The sequence below is a fragment of the Parasteatoda tepidariorum genome, chromosome 4, assembly GCF_043381705.1.
Source record: "Parasteatoda tepidariorum isolate YZ-2023 chromosome 4, CAS_Ptep_4.0, whole genome shotgun sequence".
NCBI classification, from domain to species: Eukaryota; Metazoa; Arthropoda; class Arachnida; order Araneae; family Theridiidae; genus Parasteatoda; species Parasteatoda tepidariorum.
In genome coordinates this window covers 68,758,439-68,784,634 of record NC_092207.1, presented here as the reverse complement: position 1 = coordinate 68,784,634, position 26,196 = coordinate 68,758,439, and the positions used below count along the sequence as shown (strand labels likewise).

General features: G+C 29.8%; 1 protein-coding gene across 1 annotated transcript in view; it reads left to right on the top strand.

Moving 5' to 3' along the window:
• LOC107439925 (uncharacterized) overlaps positions 1-26,196 on the top strand; it is a 75,197-nt gene that overhangs the window by 2,542 nt on the left and 46,459 nt on the right. The window contains exons 3-13 of the mRNA XM_071180001.1: positions 455-627; positions 4,324-4,538; positions 5,781-6,058; positions 6,702-7,079; positions 7,404-7,488; positions 9,986-10,350; positions 12,879-13,102; positions 15,411-15,588; positions 21,303-21,851; positions 23,278-23,553; positions 24,306-24,469. Of these exons, the coding sequence (XP_071036102.1) occupies positions 455-627; positions 4,324-4,538; positions 5,781-6,058; positions 6,702-7,079; positions 7,404-7,488; positions 9,986-10,350; positions 12,879-13,102; positions 15,411-15,588; positions 21,303-21,851; positions 23,278-23,553; positions 24,306-24,469 (2,885 nt within the window). The remainder of the gene's footprint in view (positions 1-454; positions 628-4,323; positions 4,539-5,780; positions 6,059-6,701; positions 7,080-7,403; positions 7,489-9,985; positions 10,351-12,878; positions 13,103-15,410; positions 15,589-21,302; positions 21,852-23,277; positions 23,554-24,305; positions 24,470-26,196) is intronic.

Genomic DNA, 26,196 nt, shown 5'->3' with positions numbered 1-26,196 from the left:
ATATATATATTACTGCAAACAAATTACTCGAAGGGAACTACCATTTCTCACAATTTTGATATTTAAAAAAGTTCTTTTCAGTATATGAAACAATGTTATGGTTCACATTATTCAGTACACTAAAAAATTTCTGACAATGTATTACTTTACTGATAAAACACGATAACTTTCATTTTCATCATCAAAATAATCATATTCTTTTGATTATATTATTTGCATTTGCACTTTTAAAGTAATGTTTAGTGCATTAAATTTCAATTATGAACAAAGCTATTTTTATAACCTTTAACGATTTCCATGGAACTGTTTTTAATATTTATTTTTCTTGTGTAATATAACTATATAAAATTTTTTCATTGTCCATGATTTTTTTTTCATAATGACAAAATTCAAATTTATATTTCATATCAAACACATTTTTTAATTAATCATTTTAAAAATTATTTCTGAGCAGTAGTTTGTTCTTTGTATGGAAGAGGTCCAGTGCTGGAGCGAAATTGTCGAGATGTATGGAATTTTCAAAATCAAAGGTTAAATGGTACATATGAAATAGATGTAGATGGGGAAGGACCCCTTTATCCTATTTTTGTAGACTGTGATATGGGGGATGGAAGAGATCCACATCAAGTAAGCATTTCTGATTTTAAATAAAAATTTTTAATCATTGTTTGAAAAAAATTCTCAAAATTTATTAAAAAACTACTAAATTACTATGTAGAGAAATATCTAAATTATTAAAAAAGAAATCTGTAGCGATAGATCAGTATATATGACAAGATCCATTAATATAGTTAATTTATGGTCCATTTAATTTTCAAGATCCATTGATACAATAAATTGCATGATTTATTTAACATACATACTCTTTTGTGATTATCAATTACATGAACTATGTTACCGTTAAAGTGTATATAGTTACTTCATAGAATAACTAAGTATTTCAGAAAATAACTAATCTAGTGAGTTAAAGTATATAATAGATGAAAAATTACGTACTTTTCCTAATTATTCCATGAAATAACTAATGATAGGCGGTTAAAGTGAAGGATAAACAATTTCAACGTTATTTTATAAATTAATTGATCAAAAATAGTTCAAATCTCTAGAAAATGGCTTTTTATCCTTGTTGAGAATGATTAATTGATAAATAATAAGGAAAAACAGATGATGGAATTTTGTAATTGCTCCTATTGCTCTAAAAGCAACAGAATGAAGCATACACGTCATTGCAAAGCAGCTATAAGTGGTTCAAAACTGACTAATTGCAGCCTTTACTGGTATAAAGAACTTTCGAGTGCCGTATTTCATACTCTAACTATCAAGTAATCATTATTCTATAGAATACCTTGTTATATCGTAGAATTTAATAATTTTATTTACTTTAACTGACTTGTCTAGTTATTTCATAAAATATCAAGTTATTCTGCGAAGTAATGGTTTTCACTCTTTAACTGTAAAGTATGTACTACATGTGATAGTGTATTAAAAGGTATTTTTTAACTTACATTTTTCCAAATATTATAATTACACGATAAATTTAACTTTTATGATGTATCTTGTTAATGTTGCATGTCATATATAATAAAACTCATATCAAATAATTGAATTGTCGTTTCATATTAAAAGTATGATATAATAGTATCTGGTAATGAAGGTAATGAAGTGCTCAAAGATTTAATTAAAATGCAGTTTAATGTAATGATCGTGTATCTATTTGTGTAAGAGTTTAATAAAATATATTTTGTAACAGTTTAATAAAAATATTATTTGGAGCGAATAAAGTAGAGTTATTTATGCAATAAAATTGGTAGATGGGTTGAAATCATTGGTAAAGTACTTGTATTTGGATATAGTCATGATTGAAAATAGTTAAATGATTGAAATGTCATAATAAAACAAATTAAGGCCGAAATATATAAAAGGGTAAATAAATTAAATTAAGGGGAATGTGATCGTTAATGAAAGTGGTTGTACAATGCAATTGTGGGATAGCAATAACCCAATAGGTTCAAAGGGTCACAAAATGTGAGGTTTGAACAAATTGGATAAATTGGTATCACCGAATTTAGAATAAGGGTGAAACTGAAAAATTATTAAAGATAAATAAGATGAAGTCATGCTATATCCAAACATAAATATATCATTCAATGCAATTTTTGTGATGTTTCCAAAGAGAGAAGGTAAATGCCCATAACAATAAAAAAGGTACTCACCACATACAGAAGGAAAAAAGGTGATAACTAATAGCTATAAAGGTAAAGCTAAAAAAACAATCACACAAAACTTTCTGTTCAACTAAACATTTATTTTTGTAAAACTACTTATTTTGATTATTTCGTAACAAACAAACAATATGATTCCAACACATTTTGTGGCACAAAAAATATCTTTTAAAAGGAAATGGGTGACAAGAGAATTTAAAGAAACCGAAGGCGTCATGCATAAAGTTAAATATAAAAGAACGAGTAATTTTACCGTTAAAATAAATATGAAAAGAAAACTTAAATTTGAGAGGGCTTTTAATGTTAAAGAAAATTAAAGGTATAAAATGTTGATTTTAAATTTACAGAAATTGATTATAGTTATGCATTTAATTTAAGATAAAGGTTAAGAAAAAAAAATGTGAAAAGAAATCCCTCGATACGGACCGAAGTCCGCATCGCGGAGAATTTAAAAAAGAGTAACCTGCCCGAAGGCTCGAGAAAAGGAGAATGTATCCAAAAATGACTTAAAAATTCGTTAATTGGTATAGGACCAGAAAAATTACGACCAATTAAATTTAAAGAGACGGAGAGTTTGAAATTTAAAGGAAAGAGATTGGTTAGTTAGACCCCCTAAAATTAAAAGAAGAAAAAGAAAGGCGTGAATAGAGGGGTTGGTTAACTTTCCCCACAGGAAGTGCGATGACCGTAATGACCATGAGAAAGGTCAGCAAGAAAGTTAAAAAATTGCTATAATGAAAAAAAAAAGAATAACGTTTAAAGAAAAATTAAAGGCTTAGGTAAAATTAGAAATTAAATTGTCACATTACATTAAGTGTATATGTGACAATTTGAGAATGTTTTTTTTTCTGAAATTGATAAAATTAATCTATGTTAAATTTTAAATCGTGTACATTTGTTTTATGAGAGGAATATTTTTTATATTCATTAATCACTTATTAAAAAGGAGTAATTTATTTTTTACTGACTCATACATTTTGATTTTACTCTTAGGGAACCAAACTTCTTACTCAATAGAATTTTTTCTTTCTTCTAGTTAATTGAATTTTTCGCATTAATCGCTTATTATTTGCTCAATAAGAGAATGATAATTTTAGGATGCAAATGGAAAAACTAGATTTGCGTTTTCTGTACATTTAGATTAGAAATGTTTTCTTATTATTCAGAGTTATCTTGATAATTATACTTCAAACCAATTCCCGTTTACTTTAAATCAGTAATTTTTAATTTAATTGGAGCAGCAGATTTTCATAAAATTCATCAGTCATTTAAAGGTATACCATTATTCATAATTTGTTCATTAATATTTGGTGTGAATTCATACGACAGAATTCTTCATTAAACAGAATTTTAACTTCCAATTTTTATTTGATTTTTTTTTTAAATTAATTACTCTTTATTTGCAAGTGAAGAAAAAATTTTGGCCAAAACTGCCAGAATTTGCCAATATTTATCGTGCTTCTTGCTCTATGGGAGCATTAAAGAGTACGGTAATTTTTACCGAATCACATTTGTAATGTTTTTAGGTAAAGTTAACTATTAAATCTGGTTTTATAATGAGTGGTAAAATTTGGTACAAGCGATAAAACTTGGTAAATTTTACCATGATAACTTAGAGCATGGCCATAAGAACCATTTATTCGGTAGAATTTACTTGTTTGTATTAATTACTTTTTTTCATTAAATTGGATGGTAATAAGAACCATAATATTTAAAATCAGAATTTCCGGTAAACCGTTAAAATATTTATGGAGAAAATAGCAAAAAAAATTTTAATTACCATATATTTTGGTTTTATTAACCAAATTCTGTTTTTTTTTTCTAATATGAAATGTCAATACCATAGAGTGCTGCAATTTTACCAGATTTTTTTCCTCCGTGTAATATAAAAGCTTGTTACCCCTATAGTGTAAAATAAAACTCTATTTGTGTTTCGTGAACTCTTTCAGTTAGTCATGCATTTCATTTCATACATGCCTCTGTATGTAATACACAGCTATAGTACAAGTAATAACCATAAATTATTTTTGTAGTTAATTTATTGCAATTGAGAGAGAATTTTATTTTCGAATGCAATTTTCTGAAATATTTTCATAATTAGGTACAGACTATTGTTCATCATGATACCGAAGATCCAAGACTAGTCAGAGGTTACGAATCTGCAGGATCATACGTCCGAAATGTGACTTATAGGGGTGTAAGTGAGAGGCATTTGATGGCTTTGATTGATCTATCGTTTTCATGTCAACAATACATAAGGTGGGATTGCAAAGGATCTATGTTCGGATTTTGGTATCCACCTGATCTTAATAGTTGGTAATATAATTTCAGTTTTCTTCATAGAAATAATGTATAATTCTTATCAAAACTATTATACTCTTTTGCAAGTTAAGAAAAAACCATTATCTCTATGGAAAGAGCCTCTTTGCATGTAAGTGCATGCCAAATTGATGCCAAGCTCCCAGCGAGAACGAATATCAACATCGCCAACGGTTGAAACGACGTTGTACAGTGCATTAAAATCCAATGCTCTTGCAACATCATATACTTGCTTCTTTTTAAGAACGAATGATCTTCATATTTATCGAAATATGCCGTAATGTCTAGAATTCCAACAAGACTACGAAACTACAACCTTTCCTTAATATTTTTTTTGACATATATCGTAAAAGATAGCATGAATTAAGTTTCTGTCTAACATGTTTAAATTTTAAAAGCTTTTATATTGTTTTGAAAACATATTTGTATAATTTGATAACGAAGCAAGACGGAACTATAAGCAGTCACGGATGATAACTTAAATCCTATACAGCAATAGTCTTTTCTTAACTTGCAACAAATTAAATAATAACATTTATTAATACTTAAACCGACCTGTCTGTGTTGGGGGCAGGGAACTGTCTTTGCATCAGAAAGGTCCTGGGTTAGAATCCCGGGTTAGGCATGGATGTTTCTTTCACTCTATGTGTGTTCTATGTCCTTTCTCCTTTGTGTGTAAATGTGACCCGCCCTATAAACGAGTTGTGGTTGAGTGAATGGCGTGGCAGAAGTCGAAGTCCTGGCCATAGATGGCGCCACTGAAAAACAGGAACAATCGCTCCCCTTCTGCCGAAACAGGCATACGACAAAAAAAATTATACTTAATGAAATGTATATTCATATTTTTGATAATTAAATTTATAAAAATTAGTTTTTAGAGCATACATTTATATTTTTTTTATGTGAAAGATACTATTTTTTTTGATGATAATTTTTTTGAGTATTACTCAATTTAATAAAATTATGTTTATGAAACGTTTTAATAATACTTTGTTTTTATTTATTTAAATTTCGTAAAATAAATTTACTTTCTTACTTAATATAATGTCTTTTTTCAAGATATTTATTTAAAATATATTTAATAGAATTGTACATAAAATTTACATTTGGTAATAATGCTGAAAATGTAAAATAATGTTATAGACAATGTTTTAAATGACATTTGTATGAATTTCTATACATTTCATTAATATATATATATATATATACATATATTCTTTAATATTCCTACTTTCATAGGTGGGTTGGAAGAAATTGGAAGCCTCAGTTCTATTGGGGTGGAGCTGAGACAGACAGCAGAAGCTGTGGTTGCCATCCATATTGCCACCAGACTAGTCGTAATAGCACTTGCAACTGTGACGACAACAACAAGTTGAAATTTTTGGAGGACTCAGGTTTACTCTTAGATTCAAGTAGGTTACCGGTGCTTCAGCTTCGCTTCGGGGACACCGGGGAATCCAATGAAGCTGGACAACACATTCTAGGACCATTAATCTGCAGAGCTACCGGACATAGAGGTGATGATAATCAAAATAAGTTAAAGTATTCAGTAATCCTTCCCCCTTAAAAGATTATATATGTTTAAATATTTGTGGAATTTCTCACAAAATAAAGCAATAAAACCTCCACATTAGGTGTTAAAAATTAGTTTTTAGGCGAGTAGAAAAAGGAAAAAGATTCAATATATGTAGAATTATTATTGAAGTCGAAGGTGAAATTAAAATCCCCAAAACCAGTTTAATAGTTTGATGGAACTGAAATTATCATTCATGTTCTCATTAGAGATAATATGGACCATCTTTTAATTTTTCCTCACAAAATAAACTGAATTGGAAGACTTTATTTTAATTTTTGTTAGGGTTGACTTCAGTTAAGAATAGTCAAATTTTAAAAGCTCCTAGTTTTCCTTAAATACTAATATGAGAATCCGAATGTGGAGCTTCCATAAATTTGATTTATGAAAAGAATTAATTAGATACATATACTCAATATTAATTAAGATTTATAAATAATAATAATTAAAATTATGTATTAATTATATATATATATATTGATAGATATAGATATACATTTACATTTAGAGTGAGGATTAATGAACAGACTATATATTTCTAAATGTGTTGGATATTTTTATTGTTGTTTTTCCTTATAAATTTTCAGATATATTTATGGGAGTATTTCACGCTCCAGTTACTTTAACAACTCCTGGATACAAAAGTAAGAAGTACCCACCGGCTTTTCATCGCTATACTTGGTCAGTTAGAATACCTGAAGGTGAGACCATGGAATTGGTATTTCCGGACTACGATGTAGTTCATTATGGATCATACAATGCTGTCCCAGATTGTAAAAGTGTAGTAACAGTACGTGCTGAAGAAGAAAATGCAAGAGAGACGGTGGTTATAATGAGGCAGAAAAGCCCACCATACTATGCATCAGAAGGATCAAGGACTGTAGTAAATATTACTCTGACTACATGCAATCAGGATCCCAATGTTCCTCTGGGCAGAGGATTTAAAGCTTACATTAGACGTACAGGTAATAAAAAAATCTTACTCAATGTCTTAGGGTGCGACATTGCATCATATGGATTGTGAAATTCTTTCTTTCTTTAAGTTACAATAACACTGGGGAACAAGTTTTTTGTTGCATTTATACAAAATCTTGATCTTATCTAAATCGGGTGTGGGTATTTCAAATTTGAAATCAATTTTACTCCTAAAGATACGGATTTCCGGATTACAGATTTGAAATCATCAAAAATATCCAAGATCTCAGATAAAAATCTTATGCAAGAAAAAAATGTTTCCCAGTGACATCTATGAAATGTAGAAACTTAATATTTTTTTCATAATTTTTCAGAATGTGGTGGGTGCAATCCTGGTTTAGGTTTAAATGAAGGAACAACATATTGCAGTGGAGTGTGTGGAATAATTGCATCTGAAGAGTATGTGAAATCTTTAAATCAGTACTAATACTATAAATACGATTAAATTTCAAATTACCAGTGAATGCGTAGGTGCTAACCGACGCTCAGGAGCATGGGGAGAGATTCAAAAATTTGCAAGTTATCGAGAAATAATACAGCCGAAAATAAAGCCAACCTTGCGTTATTAACATTTTTTTTCGAAGCTTTGTTGCTAAGCAAAATAAAAAACCACAGTTCAAATGCCTTATACTTGAAAAAAAAACGATGATTTTTAAACTATATCGTGATCATCTGATATTTAAAACAGACAAACAACTTAAATGTTTCAAAAGTTATTTAACTTTTTTTAAAAATCGCAGTAGGGAAAAAAAATGAACGCTACACCCCACTTTCAGGGTTGATGACCTCTCTTACTATAGTGCAGCGTTAGCCCCACTTAGCATAGATGGCCTCTCGTCTACAGGATGAGCGCTACACCATACTTCCTCAGTATGGATGAGAATTCAACGCAACTGATAAGCTCTTAGTAGAGAGTATAGTTTTGAAGCTAACTTTTTAATCTGAGACAAGTTTCTAATGAATTCATCGTTACAAAAAATTATAAAAAATTTGCAAAGTATCCTCTTTTATGTTAACCATATATATGCTCTTAAAGTAGCATGGTTTACTAAACAATGCTTCTTAAAAAATCGTTGGTATTTAATTCTTCACATATAGGGGTGTTTTTGAAAGATTTGACGCTTACTTTGTAATCCGAAACAAGTTTCGAATGAATTAGTTTAAAGAATGAAAAAGTTAAAAAAAAATCGCTAAGTGTCCTTCTTTATTTTATATGTAAACTCTTAACTTAGCATTGTTTGGACAACAAATTACTTCATACAAATTGCTTTATTTAGGAAGCCCCAGATCATGTTAAGTCTTTCCTGATAAGAGCTTATCAGTTGGGCTGAACTCTCATCCATACTGAGGAAGTGGGGGTTCAGCTCTCATCCTATAGACGAGAGGTCATCGATACGAAGTGGGGTGAAGCGCTCATCCTATAGCACTATAGTTAGAGAGGTCATCAACTCTAAAAGTAGGGGGTAGCGTTCATTTCCCCCCTAATAATCAAAAATGTGACAGTTTCACACCTATATGCAAATTATCACAATCACTTCCTTATTCTAAGTTTTTGCAACTTTTTATGAGTCCAGATAATGCAGCAATGGATTAAGTTTTTTAAATACTAAAAATTTATACCACAAACGCTTTTTATTTCTCCAAAACTGTGGCTTTTCACCATACTGACGTTTTGCGCCGTGTTCAGAATAAACATAAAAGACGCAGGTTAAATATAGGCTAAATTTGACCTAACAGTCGTCATGAGTAATTGTTGCAAACTTACAGCAGTTATGAAAATTGCATATTATTCGCAAAAAAGCATAATTTTATATGACGACGTAGTCTTCGAAAAACAGCCTTGGTTACAAATCACAGAAAAGACAGAATTTAATTTAAGACAGTTACTGAAACATTTTTGCAGTAAAATAATAAAGATACGCAAAGAAAATTAACTTAAAGAAATGGATTTTGATATTCATTTCGGTGTGATGCTGAATTAATATAAATTATTCACTAGCATTGGATAAAAACTTAGCACATTGTCAAGAGAATAATAAGAGTATTTATATTAGCTTTTTATAAAATGGGATAAAAATTAAATAATTAATATAATTAAAACAGAATTAAGAATAGTTAAAAATAGTTTAAAAGACAGAAACTATGTAATGCTTGTAAAAATATTACAGTTTGAGCTTTGAAATAATGTAGATACGGATCGCAATTTATATAAAGATCGCTATTTTAAAGACATGAATCATGTGAATTTGGTGAAAAGAAATTTCTCTGGAAATTTCTAAGACTAAAGTGTGCAAACTATGTATTTCTAATTTTTTATACATTTCTTTTCTATTTAAAATGCAAAAGGTCATTTTACGATTTCCCATTATTTATAACAAGTATGATACATTCCCTCCTATTTCATTAAAGTTTTGGAGAAATTGAATTTTTGGTAATCCAAATAGGAAGTTGCCCATAACAATATAACTGCCTGTTAAAATGACCACCTTTATAAGGTAAGACCTGTCTAAGTAGACCTCTATAATCAAGAACTGAATCGAAAAAAATACGTTGATATACATCCTATATAGACGTTGATATACGTCCTATATAGACGTTGATATACGTCTAAATAGACTATAAAAATTGATACATAAATTATTATTTATTAAGATGCATAAATTACCAATTACCACTTACGCAAATTTCTTTGTGCGCATTAGTGGAGTTTAACGAAATTTTCTGATTTTCAAAGTATCGTGTATTTTTAAGAAGTTAAAAAGTTTGATTATCTTGCTTTAACACATAGCTGGTAGTTAACTAATGAAATAATGTCAACACTTTCATATTATTTTTCTTAATGACATTATTATAAAACCTAATTAATCATTATGCATTATTCTTGCAAACTTTTTAGGTATCCTTTTCCACCTAATTACTACTTCTCGTCTGATGTATACAGTGAATATAATCACACATGGATATTAAGAGTTCTGCAGCACTATGTAGTGGAACTAGAGTTCAGGGATTTTGACATTCCTGGAATTCCGGGATCAAGGAATTGCACTCCAGAAAGTGGTGTGTTGTGGATTTATAACGGAGAAGGAGTAAAATTTCAAAATTTGATCGGAGGGTTTTGCAATTTGAATCGAGAGGGTATAGTATATTCTACTTCGAACATAATGACCTTAGTCTTTGCTACAAGATGGAGGAAAGTCGGAAATGGTAGAGGATTTTACGCTGTTTATCGAGGAGTGCCACAACATCCAATGAAGGATTTAAGTATGTATACGCATGTTAAAGAATTAAAATTTTTTTAACATTTTTTTGCGTTATAGTTTCTCATGTTAAATGAATTTTTTTAAGCAAACGGCTAAACGAATATTGTTCTATTTTTAAGATTTTTTTAAAAAGAACCGCTTGTTGATAACGAGTTTTCCTTCGCTGTTTATACTCTGTAAAAATTCCGTATAAAATTATAGAAAAAAATACCGGAACTCAGGTTACCCGTACTTTTTACCGTAAAATTCTTTTTTTCCTGAACATGTTACGGAATAAAAAATCTAATATATCGTAATTTTTACAGAAATAATTACTGTAAAATCATTGAATCACTCTAATTAAATAAACATTACTGTGAAAATTAAGGTACAAGATTTTGCGATGAAGATGGATTTTATGGTGAAATGGATTTAATGGATTAGCCAAAGTGCAGGTACTTTATACCGTAATTTGATTTCCGAATTTTTTACAGTTTAGAATGACCCAATTGATTATTTTCGCTTGAAACAAAAAAGAAAAAAAAATGTTATAAAACAATGCCTGTTTGAAAACAAAAATATGAACAAGAATGTATAAAAAGTTTAAATAATTAACACGCATAACCTAACATGCTAGTATTAAAAAATAAAATAGGAGAATATGTATTTATGATATTCTAAAAAATGCATGAAGATTTTTTTTAACAATAATCATTATATCTCACATCCTTCATCTTAGACTCGTACACTAAGTTATAGAATACCTATACGTATCAAGTTAAACTTATAGATTAATTATGTATTCTAAACATACTCTTTTAAAATTTTGGTACAACAAGAAATCTGAAATTATGCAATAAGCCTAATTGCAAAGATTCTCATTTTAATAAAATTGCTTTAAAATTTAATATCTTCATTATAAAATTCTAATATTCCTAAAATTATTCTATAATATCAGCATTCATAGTTCTAATTTAGGAAAAACTAAGCAGTACAACGAGATCGAATAAAATGCTAACATTGATATTAAATATACTCTACTTTCAAAATATAATGATTATTTTATTTTAACTTCCATACCTAGGGATTTAGTTAGATATCGTGTAAATTAACTTAAAAAAAGTTGTATCTAGATGTTCACTTCTAAAGCTTTGAGTAAGTTTTATTTATAGAATTTTATGATCAAAAGTGATGATATAATGATCTGATCATTTCAAAATTATAACTATAATCTTTTCTTAATGTTAACTATAATCTCCTTTGAATAAATAAATAAACGAATAAAAAATTATAATTAAATAATTAATAAACAAGTTGATAAATAAGTAAACTATAATTAAATATGTAAATACGAGATAAGTAAATGTTTTTGACCTATTTACATTAGATGATTCCGGAAATCAGCCCTTAGTATACATATGAGAAAAATTTCTAAAAGCGAAATGCATTTAATTAGAAACTTATTTTAACAATGCCCTTTCGTTTGAAGAGGTTGCACATTTGTTTTGGACGTGCTTAAAAATGTCGTTCAATAAAATAATAAGTTTTTCTATTTTCTAATTGCACTAAATCACATTTTTAATTTAATCATTTGAGGATCTGCTAGTTTAGATCCATCAGATCGCCTGCCTTCTTGGTGACAAACGTATTGGTCTATTTAAGCTCAAAAACCAGCTTTAGAAAATTTTTTAAAATAAATTATTGCATAAAAGGTATAGATTAAGTAGTTGGTTAAATAATTTAAAAAATTCAGTTGCATATTACTAAATGAATTTCAAAAAAAATTATTTTCAATACTGGTGTGCTTATTTTATATTCCTTGCTTCCTTCTTTACGCTCAGTGTATCATATTTTATTTTATTTTATAAACGTCATTGAACACCTGACCCAATTTTTGGGTTTATGACTACTAATGTTCAACTCTATAGCCTTGTAATTTCGAACTTAATCCAGAACTCAAGTATTGGGAGAAAGTTGCCTTCATGGAGGACCTTTTGATGGAACTAACCCGCATTTGAGTTACATGGTGAGGAAAACGTCGAAAATCTTCAAAATTAGCCTGACTGCAAGGGGACTCTAGCGCACGATCCGTCTACCACTGATGATATTTTACGTTAGCACAGTCGTCGGTGGGAGTCGGGGGCGAAATTCGTATTTACCAGCCATCGCTGAGGTTCGAACCCGGCTCACCTCATTGGAAGGTGAACGATCTATCCTCTAAACCACCATGGATCTCAGTGTATCCTTGAGATCGAGAAATGAGTAAAGATTTTTAAACTGCAGGAAAATTTAAAGTTTTAAAAAAATAAAATGAAAAAAAAAATAAAAATTGACTGGTTCAAAATTTAAAGTTTATTAAAATAGTTCAGTTGCATATTACTAACTAACTTTCAAACAAATGATTTTAAATGCTATTGTGTGTATTTTATATTCCTTGCTTCCTCCTGTACATTCAGTGTATCGTATAATCGAAAGGAGTAATTATATTTAAACTGCAGGAAAATGTAAATTTTTTAAGGAATAATTTCCAAGATAAACTATTTGTTATAGGAAAATATGATCTATCAAATGTCGCTGAAGGAAGACCTGCTAAACAATCCAGTACAAAAGATGGAAGGCATGCAATTTATGGAATTGATAGTAATGTTGATACGGAAAATCGTTCTTTGTGCGTAGCGACAGAAATTGAAAGAGATCCATGGTGGCAATTAAATTTACAGAAGCGTTATCTTATCCACGGGATAGAGCTGTACAGTGCAAAATCTGGATCTCAGGTAAATTATCTTTCTTTTTAAATTCCATAATATATTTCGCAATGATGGTCTTCATTGTGTGAATTTTAGAACCTTTTTCCAAAAATCAGCAAAAAAAGTACGTGCATTAGGAAAGGCAAAATGATGTTTAAGCGAGGATTGTTTGTTTAAAAATAACATTTGGGAGGAAATTGTTTGTCTCCTGCTGCATTCGGTTTCTAACGGATCTTGGATATTTTCACGTCACTGATTTCAAATCTGTAATCGACTTTACCCTTTAAGTTGTAGTTTTTTAAAATGATATTTTAAGCCTTTTTCCTTATCGAAATAGGCTTATACATGTTTGAAAACGATATACATAATATGGGGCTGTATAAATATTACAACAAACTTCTAGGGGAGTTGGGACTCAACATAAAACTGCATAGGAGCTGCAGGTAAAAACTGCATAAGAACCCAAGCCTGGAAATGTCATGCGCCTCCCTATTTTTCATGTTCAGAAGCACACGAAGAGAGAGTTCATAATTGGGAAGCTCTCGCTGTGGCGTAAGGTGACTTTTCCCGGTATGAGTTCGTTCCTACACAGTTTTAATCCTTATAATGTGCCCTAAGTCCCCTAGAAATCTGTCGCAATATTTACGTGACACCCTGTTATGCACAACGTGTCTACACTTGTACATCATGACAAAAATTAGACTAAAAGTTTCATGCAAAAAAAAAATGTAACTTTGGGAGCAAAACTGATTTCATATTTGAAATCCCCACATACGAATTAGGCGAGATCAAGTATTTATACGAATGCCACAAAAATTGTTTCCTAGTGTAATCAATTTATTATTTGTACTTTCCACTTATAAACTCAAATATTTATTCAAGTGATGTAAATGGAACCGATAAAGTAGTTAAAATTATAAATAATCTCGCAATTAGTCATGTAATTATGCAACAGATGAATCCATTGATCATCGAAATGACTTCTTACTAACAAAGTGTCCCACTGGAGGTAATGTCTGTTAGGTATCTGCTGAAGCTAACCTATTTTTGACTCAGTTGCTGATACAATGTTCTGAAACTAATTATCACTTATTTATGTGTTAGTTGTTTTCGTTGGAATATTAAATATAATAGATTAAAAATGCTTCAGTAACTCTACGCTAAGGGTTTTGTTTGAGTTAGAAATGCAGTAGGACATGAAGCGTCACCTTTCAGAGTTATAAAAGAAGGTGAGATGAGATCATCACACACTGTGTATAACTAATTATCCAATTTGCATGTGAACATTTAATGTGAATGTAAACTCGATTAGGATGCTGTAAAAATAGAACAACGTTAGGTAGTACGACTTTAGTGGCAGAAAATGATTGTAATCATTCCCTTACTCATGTTCGACAAAGTGATGTTCAGTCGTGAGTAGTAGTTTTTCTTTTTACCTCCAATTGTTTCTTCAACAATAGCAATGGATTCATGTAAGATTATGGCGCTTGTTTGCCTTGTTTTTTCAGAAATCCGATACTGTTTATTCACGGCCGTTTTTTCAAGACAGTATTCAGCATAAGCAGCAAATATTCTGTTGCTTATGCTGCAGTTTTGCAGTTTCACTTTGCTGCTGAAGCTTTTGCTGCTTTGCTGTTTAATCAGCAAACAATGTTGCAAAAAAACTTTGCAATAATGCAGACAAAATCATTTCAAACTAAATATATGCTTTTACGTCTGCTAGTTTTGCTTCAGACTGAGTCGGGAAGTTATTTTACTTGATAGTAAATTCGAATGTATTCTTTTATACTTTTTCTCAGTTATCTGTGTCGTCAGTCAAGTAACTTTGTAACTAGTTTTAAAACTTGGTGAAATTTTTCTTTCTTGCCTTAGTAGAATGTAGTAAATTATAATTTTTTTTCTCCAATTTTCATTAATTGAATTTTTATGCGTATTGTTCATTTGTTAAACAACCGGTAGATGAATTAGAATTCTCCATTGAGCTAATTTTTCTTTAAACACTGAGATTTTTCAGTATTTTTAAGAAACGAAGCTGCGTCTTTTATTATTTCAATTCGGTGCAGTCAAAAATTACATTAGACCTTGCAACCATTTTAAGAAGTATGTTGGAGCGTTGCTTAGCTGAAATTGAACTATTTAACTTCGGCATTTTTCGTAAATTACGAAAAAAATTTGAAAAGAGAAATATTATTTGCCACTAAATCAGAAACAATCTGTGGAACTTATCAATCTTATCAATTCTTATTTTCAATCAATTCTTATTTTTATCCATCAATTCTTATTTTCCATTATAGTTATGAATTGAATTTTTGCTTATTCTTCATTTTTACAACAGATCCTAGAAAGAAAACTGACATGGCCCGATGGACAATATGGCTTACCAATGCCGGTATCTGGATGCCCTTCCAGTAAAGGTTTTCTATGGCACGCAGGATTTAGATATCAAGACATGCAATATGATGTAGTGCAAGATAGCAAAATTAATCACTGGTCTCCGGGTATTCTTCTAAAAGGTTTGCTGAACTGCATTTTGTTAAAACAATTCAATTTTTTTCAAAAAAAAAAATTTCGGATAATTCAAAATGACTGATGAATTTTCAGCTGTTATTTTAATGATTTAAAAAAATTCTAGGTATTTTGTAAGCATTTTACTGTCGTCTACTATACATACTGCGTTCTACTATCTATATTTTGTAAACATTCTACTATCGAAAATATTTCTTCTAATTGTGTTTTGGTATTTCATGCAGGGTGTTCTGTAATGTCTAAACCTAATAATATTTCTAAAACTTTTGTCTGAATGACTTAAAAAATTGTAGGAGTTTCCCAAATTAATATTCAAGGGAGAAAGAAAAATCAAAAGCGCTATCGAAATTTAACGTTCTGATACTGTAGAAAGCTGGATTAAACATTTTTAATCTGTTTGATTGTCAGAGAAGGTAAAGAGAAATCAAGCAACAGATTGCTAATAATACTAAGTTTTGGCAGGCGTCTGTTTTTGCTTCCATCAGCAATGTTTCGTATGATTTTAACACCGTTTCTTTCCTCAAAATACTTAATTTCGATACAAATGTATATACCTGTTTTTATTTCATTTTTATCAAGAATTGTAAAATAGTTCATAATCCCAGATATGACAAACCCAACCTTACCGTTGTATTTAAATTTTTATTTGGTAATCATAGAAATGTTAACTAATTAATTCCTTTTCAAACTTAGTAAAAATATTAGTATGCCAAACTTATTTCCTTAAAGATTGAATAAAAGCATGCAAAACAGTACAAAAATTCTAATTTTAAACTTTCACTGCAATCCTTGTTTTTGCCTTTTTTTACATTCTAGCATTTTCAGACTCTTGGAAGCTTAAGCTCAACATTTTGCTTGTGTTTAAAACTTAATGATCTGGCCAACCTTCATATTTTAAGTATTAAAGAAAGTGTAGAAAAGCCTACACCAAGAAACCTAGCTTCAGAGATAGTCTTAAAATCTAAAATAAACCTTGAAAAATCGAATTTATTCTCGGTTTGAGAATGCTTTTTCTCTTGATTTACGAATGATAATTCATCCACGATTTCAGAATGTTTTTCTAGCTTTGTTCTGTAAAAGAAAATTCAATCTCGATATAAAAGGGTTGTTTATGCAAGCTTAATGCAAACCTAATAACTCGTAAACTAACATAGTTAGATTTAACATTGTTTTAAGCTTGCATGCTTTGTTTACTTGAAATTTATAAACCTCGTTTGGCTTTGTGCTAAAGGTTGTGACTAGCATTAAAATCAACCTTACAATGCTATCTGGGTATTGAGTTCTTTACAGATCATCCTGCATAATTGAGAAAGATACATGACCATTCATAAAACTCAACATCGTACAATATTTATTAATGTATTTTAGCTACTCAACCATCTTGTATAAATGTGTATAAATTGCACTATTATTAAATTAGTAAGAAGTTATTTTAATGTTATTTATTATATATTTAAAATCGTTTTTTGTATAGTATATTTCAATTATTTTCTTTAATTTGTGAATTGTGTTTGCTTTAAAATTAGGATATTATTAATCTAGTTTAACAAGTTCATATTAATACCAATTTTGATAGCAAAATAATAAAATAATTTTTTTTACAGAATTGCTTGGTAATTATCTTTTATTTAAGTTGACTTGTAAAAAATTAAACAATTACTTTAAATTTAGGTGGTTTGCAAATGAAGACTATCGGGGGAATTGTAGAAAGAAGTGGTGTAATACAGCATTTTTGCATGAAGACAAGATATTCAACTTACACAAGCTCGGTGAAGGAATGGCCAGCTGGAGAATATTGCATTTTTCAGTACGGGGACAGATGTCCACTGAAGTTTGAAAGTGGATACATCACTTGGACAGACAGCCACAATCCGTTGTCTGATAGCTCAATAAATGGTTTCGTCCCAACTGGCAATTACACTTCGCAGACAACGACTATTTACTTCTGTTGCAGGAAGGACCGTAGTGCTGATNAAAAAAAGCTCCGCGAGGGAGTAAGTATATCGTTGGGGGGATGGAAGATTCGAATGCCACGAGCGTTTTTCGCGCTCTGGCTTTTATAGCAAAAAGGAAAAAAAACCGAGTTGAGTACTCAAGGTACTGAAAGTATGAATTAAAGAAGTAAAATTTTAAGTTGAGATGTATTATCAATATTATTTTTAAGTGTTATTCTCACCTTCTGATTGACGTTGCAAAGCTAAGTTTCAGTCGACTTCAAATTCTCGTGCTACATCAAACGACGCCGACAGCTTTTTCCAAGAAAAGGAGTGTCTGAGGAATGTGCAAGGAACTTCCTGGGGAAAATGTCCTCATTGCGCTAACGCGTTAAGGGGCGAGAAGAAAAAGATGAAGAAATAAAAAATTGTATCATAAAATTATAAATTAAGCCGAAAAATAAGGATTTTGATTAAAAAAACAGGATATTTAAAAAATTAGGCTGTGACTTAATGTCACACTCGTAGTGGCGTAAGACGACTTTTCCGGGTATGAGTTCGTTCCTACACAGTTTTAATCCTTATAATGTGCCCTAAGTCCCCTAGAAATCTGTCGCAATATTTACTCAACCCCCTGTTATATGCAACGTGCCTACACTTGTACATTATGTCGAAAATTAGACAAAAAGTTTCACTTTAAAAAAAATTTAGTTTTAGTAGCAAAACTGATTCCAAATTTGAAATCTCCACATACGAATTAGGCAAGATCAAGTATTTATATAAATGCAACAAAAATTGTTTTCTAGTGTAATCAATTTATTTTTTGCACTTTTCAATTACAAACTCAAATTTTTATTTAAATGGTGTAAATAGTACCAATAAAGTAGCTCAAATTCTAAATAATCTCGCAATTAGTCATGTAATTACGCAACAGATGAATCCATGGACCACTAAAATGACTTCTCACTATCAAAGAGTCCCACTGGAGGTAATGTCTGTTAGGTATTTGCTGTAGATAACCTATTTTTGATTCAGTTGCTGATACAATTTTCTGAAACTATTTATCACTTATTTATGTATATTAGTTCAAAGTTTTCATTCGAATATTAAATATAATAGAATAAAAATGCTTTGGTAAAATAGAACAACGCAAAGTAATACGACTTTAGTGGCAGAAATTGATAGTAATCATTCCCTTACTAATGTTCGACCAAGTGATGTTCAGCCGTGAGTAGTAGTTTTTCTATTTACCTCTAATTGTTTCTTCAACAATTGCCATGGATTCATGTGAGATTATGGCGTTTGTTTGCCTTGATTTTTCAAAACTCCGATACTGTTTATTCACTGCCGTTTTGCTGCTTATGCTGAAGCTTTCCTGTTTTGCTTAGCTGCTAATGCTTTTGCTGCTGATGCTTTTGCTGCTTTGCTGCTTCAGCAGCAAACAATGTTGCAAGAAATTATTGCAAAAATGCAGGCAAAATCATTTCAACTTAAATATATGCTTTTACGACTGCTAGTTTTGCTTCAAACTGAGTCAGGTAGTTATTTTATTTGGTAGTAAATTCGAATATATTGTTTATACTTTTCCTCTGTTATCTGTGCCATCGGTCATGTAACTTTGAAACTAGTTTCAAAATTTGGTGAAAAATGTTTTTCTTTCCTTAGTAGAATGCAGCAAATTGCAATTTTTTTCTCCATTTTTCTTTAATTGATTTTTCAGAATTTTGTTTATTTGTGGAACAACCGGTAAATGAACTATAATTTTCCATTGAGGTAGTTTTTCTTTTAAACACTGAGATTTTTCAGTATTTTCAAGAAACGAAGCTGCGTCTTATATTGTTTCAATTCGGTGCAGTCAAAAATTACATTAGACCTTGCAATCATTTTCAGAAATATGTTGGAGCGTTGCTTAGCTGAAATTCAACTATTTCACTTCGACATTTTTCGTAAATTACACATAAATTGATAAAAAAAATATTATTTACCACTAAATCAGAAACAATCGGTAGAACTTATCAATCTTATTTATTTCTTATTTTCCATTCCAGTTATAAATTGAATTTTTGATTATTCTTCACTTTTACGACAGATCCTAGAAAGAAAACTGACATGGCCAGATGGACAATATGGCTTACCAATGCCGGTATCTGGATGCCCATCCAGTAAAGGTTTTTTATGGCACGCAGGGTTTAGATATCAAGACATGCAATATGATGTAGTGCAGGATAGCAAAATTAATCACTGGTCTCCGGGTATTCTTCTAAAAGGTTTGCTGATCTGCATTTTGTAAAAGCAATTCAATTTTTTTCAAAAAAGTTTTAAATAATTCAAAATGATTGATATATTTTTAGCTGTTATTTTAATGATTTAATTAAATTTTTGATATTTTGTAAACATTCTACAATATATTTTCGAAAATATTTTTTCCAATTGTGTTTTGGCATTTCATGCAGGGTGTTCTGTAATGACTAAACCTAATATATATTTCTAAAATCTTTTTCAGAATGATTTAAAAAATTTTACACATTAGGAGTTGCAAATTTATATACAAACGAGAAAAAAGATGCAACAACAATGTTTCGTATGATTTTAACACCGTTTTTTTCACGAAATATTTAATTTTGGTACAAACGTATATACCTTTTTTTATTTCACTTTTGTTAAGGTAGTCTAAAATAAATCATAATCCCAGCTACTACAAATCCAACCTTACGGCAAACACTGCATTTTAATTTTTATTTGGTTATCAGAGAAAGGTTAACTAAATAATCCTTTTTCAAACTTAGTAAATATATTGGTATGCCAAGCTTGTTTCCTTAAAGATTTAATAAAAGCATGCAAAATACTACAAAAATTCTAATTTTTTTAGATTTCACTGCAATCCTTGTTTTTGCCTTTTTTCCATTCTAGCTTTGTGCAGGCTCTTGGAAGCTTAAGCTCAACATTTTGTTTGTGTTGAAAACTTAATGATTAGGCCAACTTTTATTTTTTAAAGTATTAAAGAAAGTGCATAAAAGCCTACTCCAAGAAACCTAGTTTCCGAGATAGTCTTAAAATCTAAAATAAAACTTGAAAAGGCGAATTTATTCTCGGTTTGAGAATGCTTTTTCTCTTGATTTACGAATGATAATTTATTCTCGATTTCAGAATGTTTTTCTAGCTTTGCTCTGTAAAAGAAAATTCAATCTCGATATAAAAGGGTTGTTTATGCAAGCTTAATGCAAACCTAATAACTCGTAAACTAACATAGTTAGATTTAACATTGTTTTAAGCTTGCATGCTTTGTTTACTTGAAATTTATAAACCTCGTTTGGCTTTGTGCTAAAGGTTGTGACTAGCATTAAAATCAACCTTACAATGCTATCTGGGTATTGAGTTCTTTACAGATCATCCTGCATAATTGAGAAAGATACATGACCATTCATAAAACTCAACATCGTACAATATTTATTAATGTATTTTAGCTACTCAACCATCTTGTATAAATGTGTATAAATTGCACTATTATTAAATTAGTAAGAAGTTATTTTAATGTTATTTATTATATATTTAAAATCGTTTTTTGTATAGTATATTTCAATTATTTTCTTTAATTTGTGAATTGTGTTTGCTTGAAAATTAGGATATTATTAATCTAGCTTAACAAGTTCATATTAATACCAATTTTGATAGCAAAATAATATATTAACTTTTTTTACAGAATTGCTTGGTAATTATCTTTTATTTAAGTTGACTTGCAAAAAATTAAACAATTACTTTAAATTTAGGTGGTTTGCAAATGAAGACTATCGGGGGAATTGTAGAAAGAAGTGGTGTAATACAGCATTTTTGTATGAAGACAAGATATTCAACGTACACAAGCTCGGTGAAGGAATGGCCAGCTGGAGAATATTGCATTTTTCAGTACGGGGACAGATGTCCACTGAAGTTTGAAAGTGGATACATCACTTGGACAGACAGCCACAATCCGTTGTCTGATAGCTCAATAAATGGTTTCGTCCCAACTGGCAATTACACTTCGCAGACAACGACTATTTACTTCTGTTGCAGGAAGGACCGTAGTGCAGATAACGCGATTTATTTACCGAACGATGCTCCCTTCTACCTATTTAAGTATGGAAAAACCTGCCAAAAAGTGAAAGGAATGTCTGAAATGGAGCATTATTTCCATTTCAATGAAGACGTTCAACCACTTATGCCCTGGAATAATGAAGAAAAAGTTATGGGAAAACCAAAACATGGAGGACGATACCCAAGTATTGATAGCAGCGGATATGAGAAGGGACTAGCTTTGTCATATTGCTACTATGATATTTGTGAGTAGATTTTAATTTAAGTATTCATTTTTTGCATGGTATTTATTTATAGATGGCATTGCTTTTAGAACAAAGTGATATACTAATTCTTAAAGGTTCATCAAATATTTACAATACAATACAATACAATACAATACAATACAATACAATACAATACAATACAATAACAATAACAATACAGTACAGTACAGTACAGTACAGTACAGTACAGTACAGTACAATACAATACAGTGCAGTACAGTACAGTACACTACACTACAGTACAGTGCACTACAGTACAGTACACTACAGTACAGTACACTACAGTACAGTACTGTACTGTACTGCACTGTAGGTACTGTATTGTATTGTATTTGTTTGAATAGCCGTGAAATAAGAGCTCGATTGTCAAACCATTAGCGCATTAGCTATTTGACTAATCAGTTAAAAATAAGCTCAATTAACTGAAAATTTTTATATTTAAAAAATATCTCTTGTTGTTATTATTTTGAGAATTACTTATTATTTGATGAAGGATAATGCAAAATAAACTGAGAAAAAAAAATGTGATCTAAACTACCAAAATATGGGAAAATTTATCGTCCTTTTAGCTATACGGGAACGCCAAAGATCTCGATAATTTTTCCCAAAGCACTTTGATATTAATTTTGGTAAAACTAACAATAAAATATGGCTTTATAATACGTAATAAACTTTGGTAGATGTGGTAAAATTTGTTAGTTTAATCATGGTACCTTAGAAACATGGCATACAAACCATTTATTCGGTTAAATTTCCCTTTCACTTTTGTATATTTTACTAAATGTGTGGTAATAAAAACTGTAACTTTGAGAACCAGAATTTCCGGTAGACCGTTACCATATAAACGAAAAAATTACTAAATGAATGATTTAAATATGGTATGATTTAGTTTCGATTACCAGGAATATGCCTTTTTTTCTTTTTACCAGAAATGCCATTACTATACAGTAAGGTTATTTTACCAGAATTCTTTTCTCCGCGTGGAATAATTAAAAACGAGAAAATCCCAAACGAGAAAAATGTTTAAAGTTTCAGTTGATAATGAATCAAATTTGAAACTAACTTAAAATAGGTTGTTTAGTCAATTGGTTGTTTTGAAAAACAACAACAATTTTTTTTAACAGGTCGAAAACAATTTTCAACACCTTGATTTATCAATTTAAATGTTTTTAAAATCTTACACTAGAAAAAATAAATTATAAAAATTTATTTACTCAAACGAAGAGAAAAAATTGTTTCCTTGAGAGAAGATAGTACTATTTTCTCAGAATTAGTTATGGATTAGTAATTTCTCGAAATTAGTTATTGATTATTAAAATTATATTTTTCCTCTGTAATATAAAAGCTTATAAAACATGATTGCCGTCTTCTTTTTTGAAATTATAAATTTTTTTTCAACATTTAGCTCAGAGCTTGAGAGGCTTTCGTGTGCTAATTGATGAAACTGGACTAGTTGAAACCTACAGCCGTTACTATGATGACCTTTCTTATGGTATTCCACACACAGAAGTTGGCAAATTCCTGAATGCTTATACATGCGCTATTTATCCTGTTACAAACCATGAGTTTGATGTGTGGAAAGTGAATTGTTCTCAACCTATTTATGGACAATATGTTACATTGCAAGTGTACAACAGATTTGACAGTTTAAACTTTTGTGAGATGAAGGTCTTTGGAACAGGTTAGTAATATAAGTTTTGTGTATTTTTGATAATTTTTTTTTTAAAAATCTGAACATTTAGCAAGCTTACGAAAATAAAGAGGTATCGTATTGCATCGGCATGTCAACTATTAGTAAATATAAAATTTCTTTCGAACTTTAAATTTCTTTACAAAATTAAAGGCTTAAAGAAATTTGAAAATTTGAAAAAAAAAATTTAAATTACAAAACAATTATTAAGAATGTAAGTTTTTATGCATAATTTTGAATTTTATTACAAAATTAAAATTTTATTGCGATGTTAAAATTTCGATGAAAAATAAAAATATTATTACAAAAGTAATAGTTTTGCTTCTAAATTTTCTGTAGCAAAACGTAACGTAAAAGTTAAAACCCTAAACAGCGGGGGTCGCTCTTACGACTCTTTTTATCTACAGTTTGTCTAAAGGAAGAACTTCCCAAGTCATTCGTTTGGACCCGTGGCGGTGACTAGAGTAACGAGGTATAAACATTTCAAGTAGGGGTGTGGGGTTAGTGTTAGCCCTAGAGTAAGTGAAGAGAAGCTACCCTCCCTGAAATGCGCTATTCTTGTTTCCATAGCAGTAGACGGCCTCAGACTTAGTGGCGGGGTCAGTTCTTGCCGGGATGATGACTGTAGGTGCAAGTAGTAAAGAATATTTTTCGAATTAAGAGTTTAGGTTATTAATTTATTTTTGCAGGTAGGATGTGCTGGAAAGTAAGGAATATTATTTATATGTATTTATATATTTTAGAATCTTGTGGGCAACCTTTAGGGATGGCTTCTGAAGAAATATTCGATTCCCAGCTAAGCGCGACATCTGACGATGATGGAGAGAAATATCACCATACAAATGCGAGACTTAATTCCAACAATGGATGGTGTGCTAAACTTAATGACAAGTCAAAAAACCTTACAGTAAGATTGATTTTTATTAACATAGTCTTTTTCTCACTTCTTGAAGTTAAAGTTACAATCTCTTTAGTAACAATACCGCATCTGACTGATTTTATAATATTAATTATGATGGTATTACACTGTGATAAAGATAAATAGGGAGTGATAAGTACTGTATGCATGGGTGTGTGTTTTTATAATCATAAATAGGACTGTTAAAAATTAAAAATATAAAATATGTAATTAATTTTTGTTTACTAACTATTTACATATATTTTTATAACAGTACTGAAGTCACTAAAATATACTAACAGACATATCATTAAATTAAAAAAAAACAGGAAGAAATACAGAATAATAACAAAACAGAAATACGAACAGGAAGAATACAGAATATTATCTATTTTTCTGTACTTATGAAGTAGTGAAAAACAAATATTATAAAAATAATACAGAAAAAATTGATAGCATTCTCGTACTCTAAGCAAGTACAGTCCTCAACTCCAGAACATTCTGTGATACCTGTTTTTGTATGATTTAGCAACGGTATATTAAATAGTTTCTGAGTTATCCTGTTATTTCTTAATTTGCGCTAAAGCTTAAAGTATGGTACCTTTTGTAAAAAATTGTAAAATGTCTGCGTGTTTTGTATGAATATTTATTACGTATTTTGTATGAATATATTCAAATAAATAAGTCTCTTCAGCATCTTTAGTCCCTTCTAACGAAAGAACATAGTATCCGAGGCTTATTGTTTGAAACTGAAATATTTTGTAGATGTACTTCCTAACGGTAGATGAATAAAATTTGATTTATTTTAAACATGCAGATTTTTTGAATATTTTTACAAACGGTGCCATACTTTAAGCTTTAGATTGAATTAAGAAATAACAGGATAACGCACAAACTATTTAATATGGAAATGCTAAATCACGCAAAAACAAGTATCATCAAATGTTCTGAAGTTGAGGATGGTACTTGCTTACAGTACAGGAATGCTGTCTATCTTTTCTGTATTATTTTTTAGTATTTATTTTTTAATATATTTCATACATTTTTTCTTTTAATTTAATTTTTCGTCAATTACTATGCTTTCTTGAGACATAAATATAGCTACCAAAATACAGTAAAAAAGTTGTTAAAATGCACACAGCAAAAATTAGTTAGACATTTTACCTTTTTTAATTTTCAATAGCTCTATTTAAAATTATAAAAATTCCCACCCCATGATTACTGTATTTATCACGCCTTTTTTATTTATATCCTAGCGTAATACCATAATTAATATTATCATAATTGTAATATTTTGAAGACTGTATAATGCCATCAAAATTATTCCTATTGTAATTGTCATACTTTTGAATTTAGTACATTACCTTCAAAGTGGTTATTATAGTAATTATCATAGTTTCGAGGGCAGTATAATACAATCTAAATGATTATTATTGTAATTATTATAATTTCGAAGACAGTATAATTCCGTCAAAATGATTATTCGTGTAATTATCTTACCTTTGAAGACAGTATAATACCATCAACCATCAAAAGGATTATGACTGTAATTATCAGAATTTCGAAGGTAGTATAACACCATCAAAATGATTATTATCATAATTATCATATTTTCGAAGGCAGTACAACACCATCAAAATGATTATTATCATATTATTATTATTATTTCAAAGACTGTATAATACCTTCAAAATGATTATTATCGTAATTATCATACCTTTGAAGTCAGTATACTA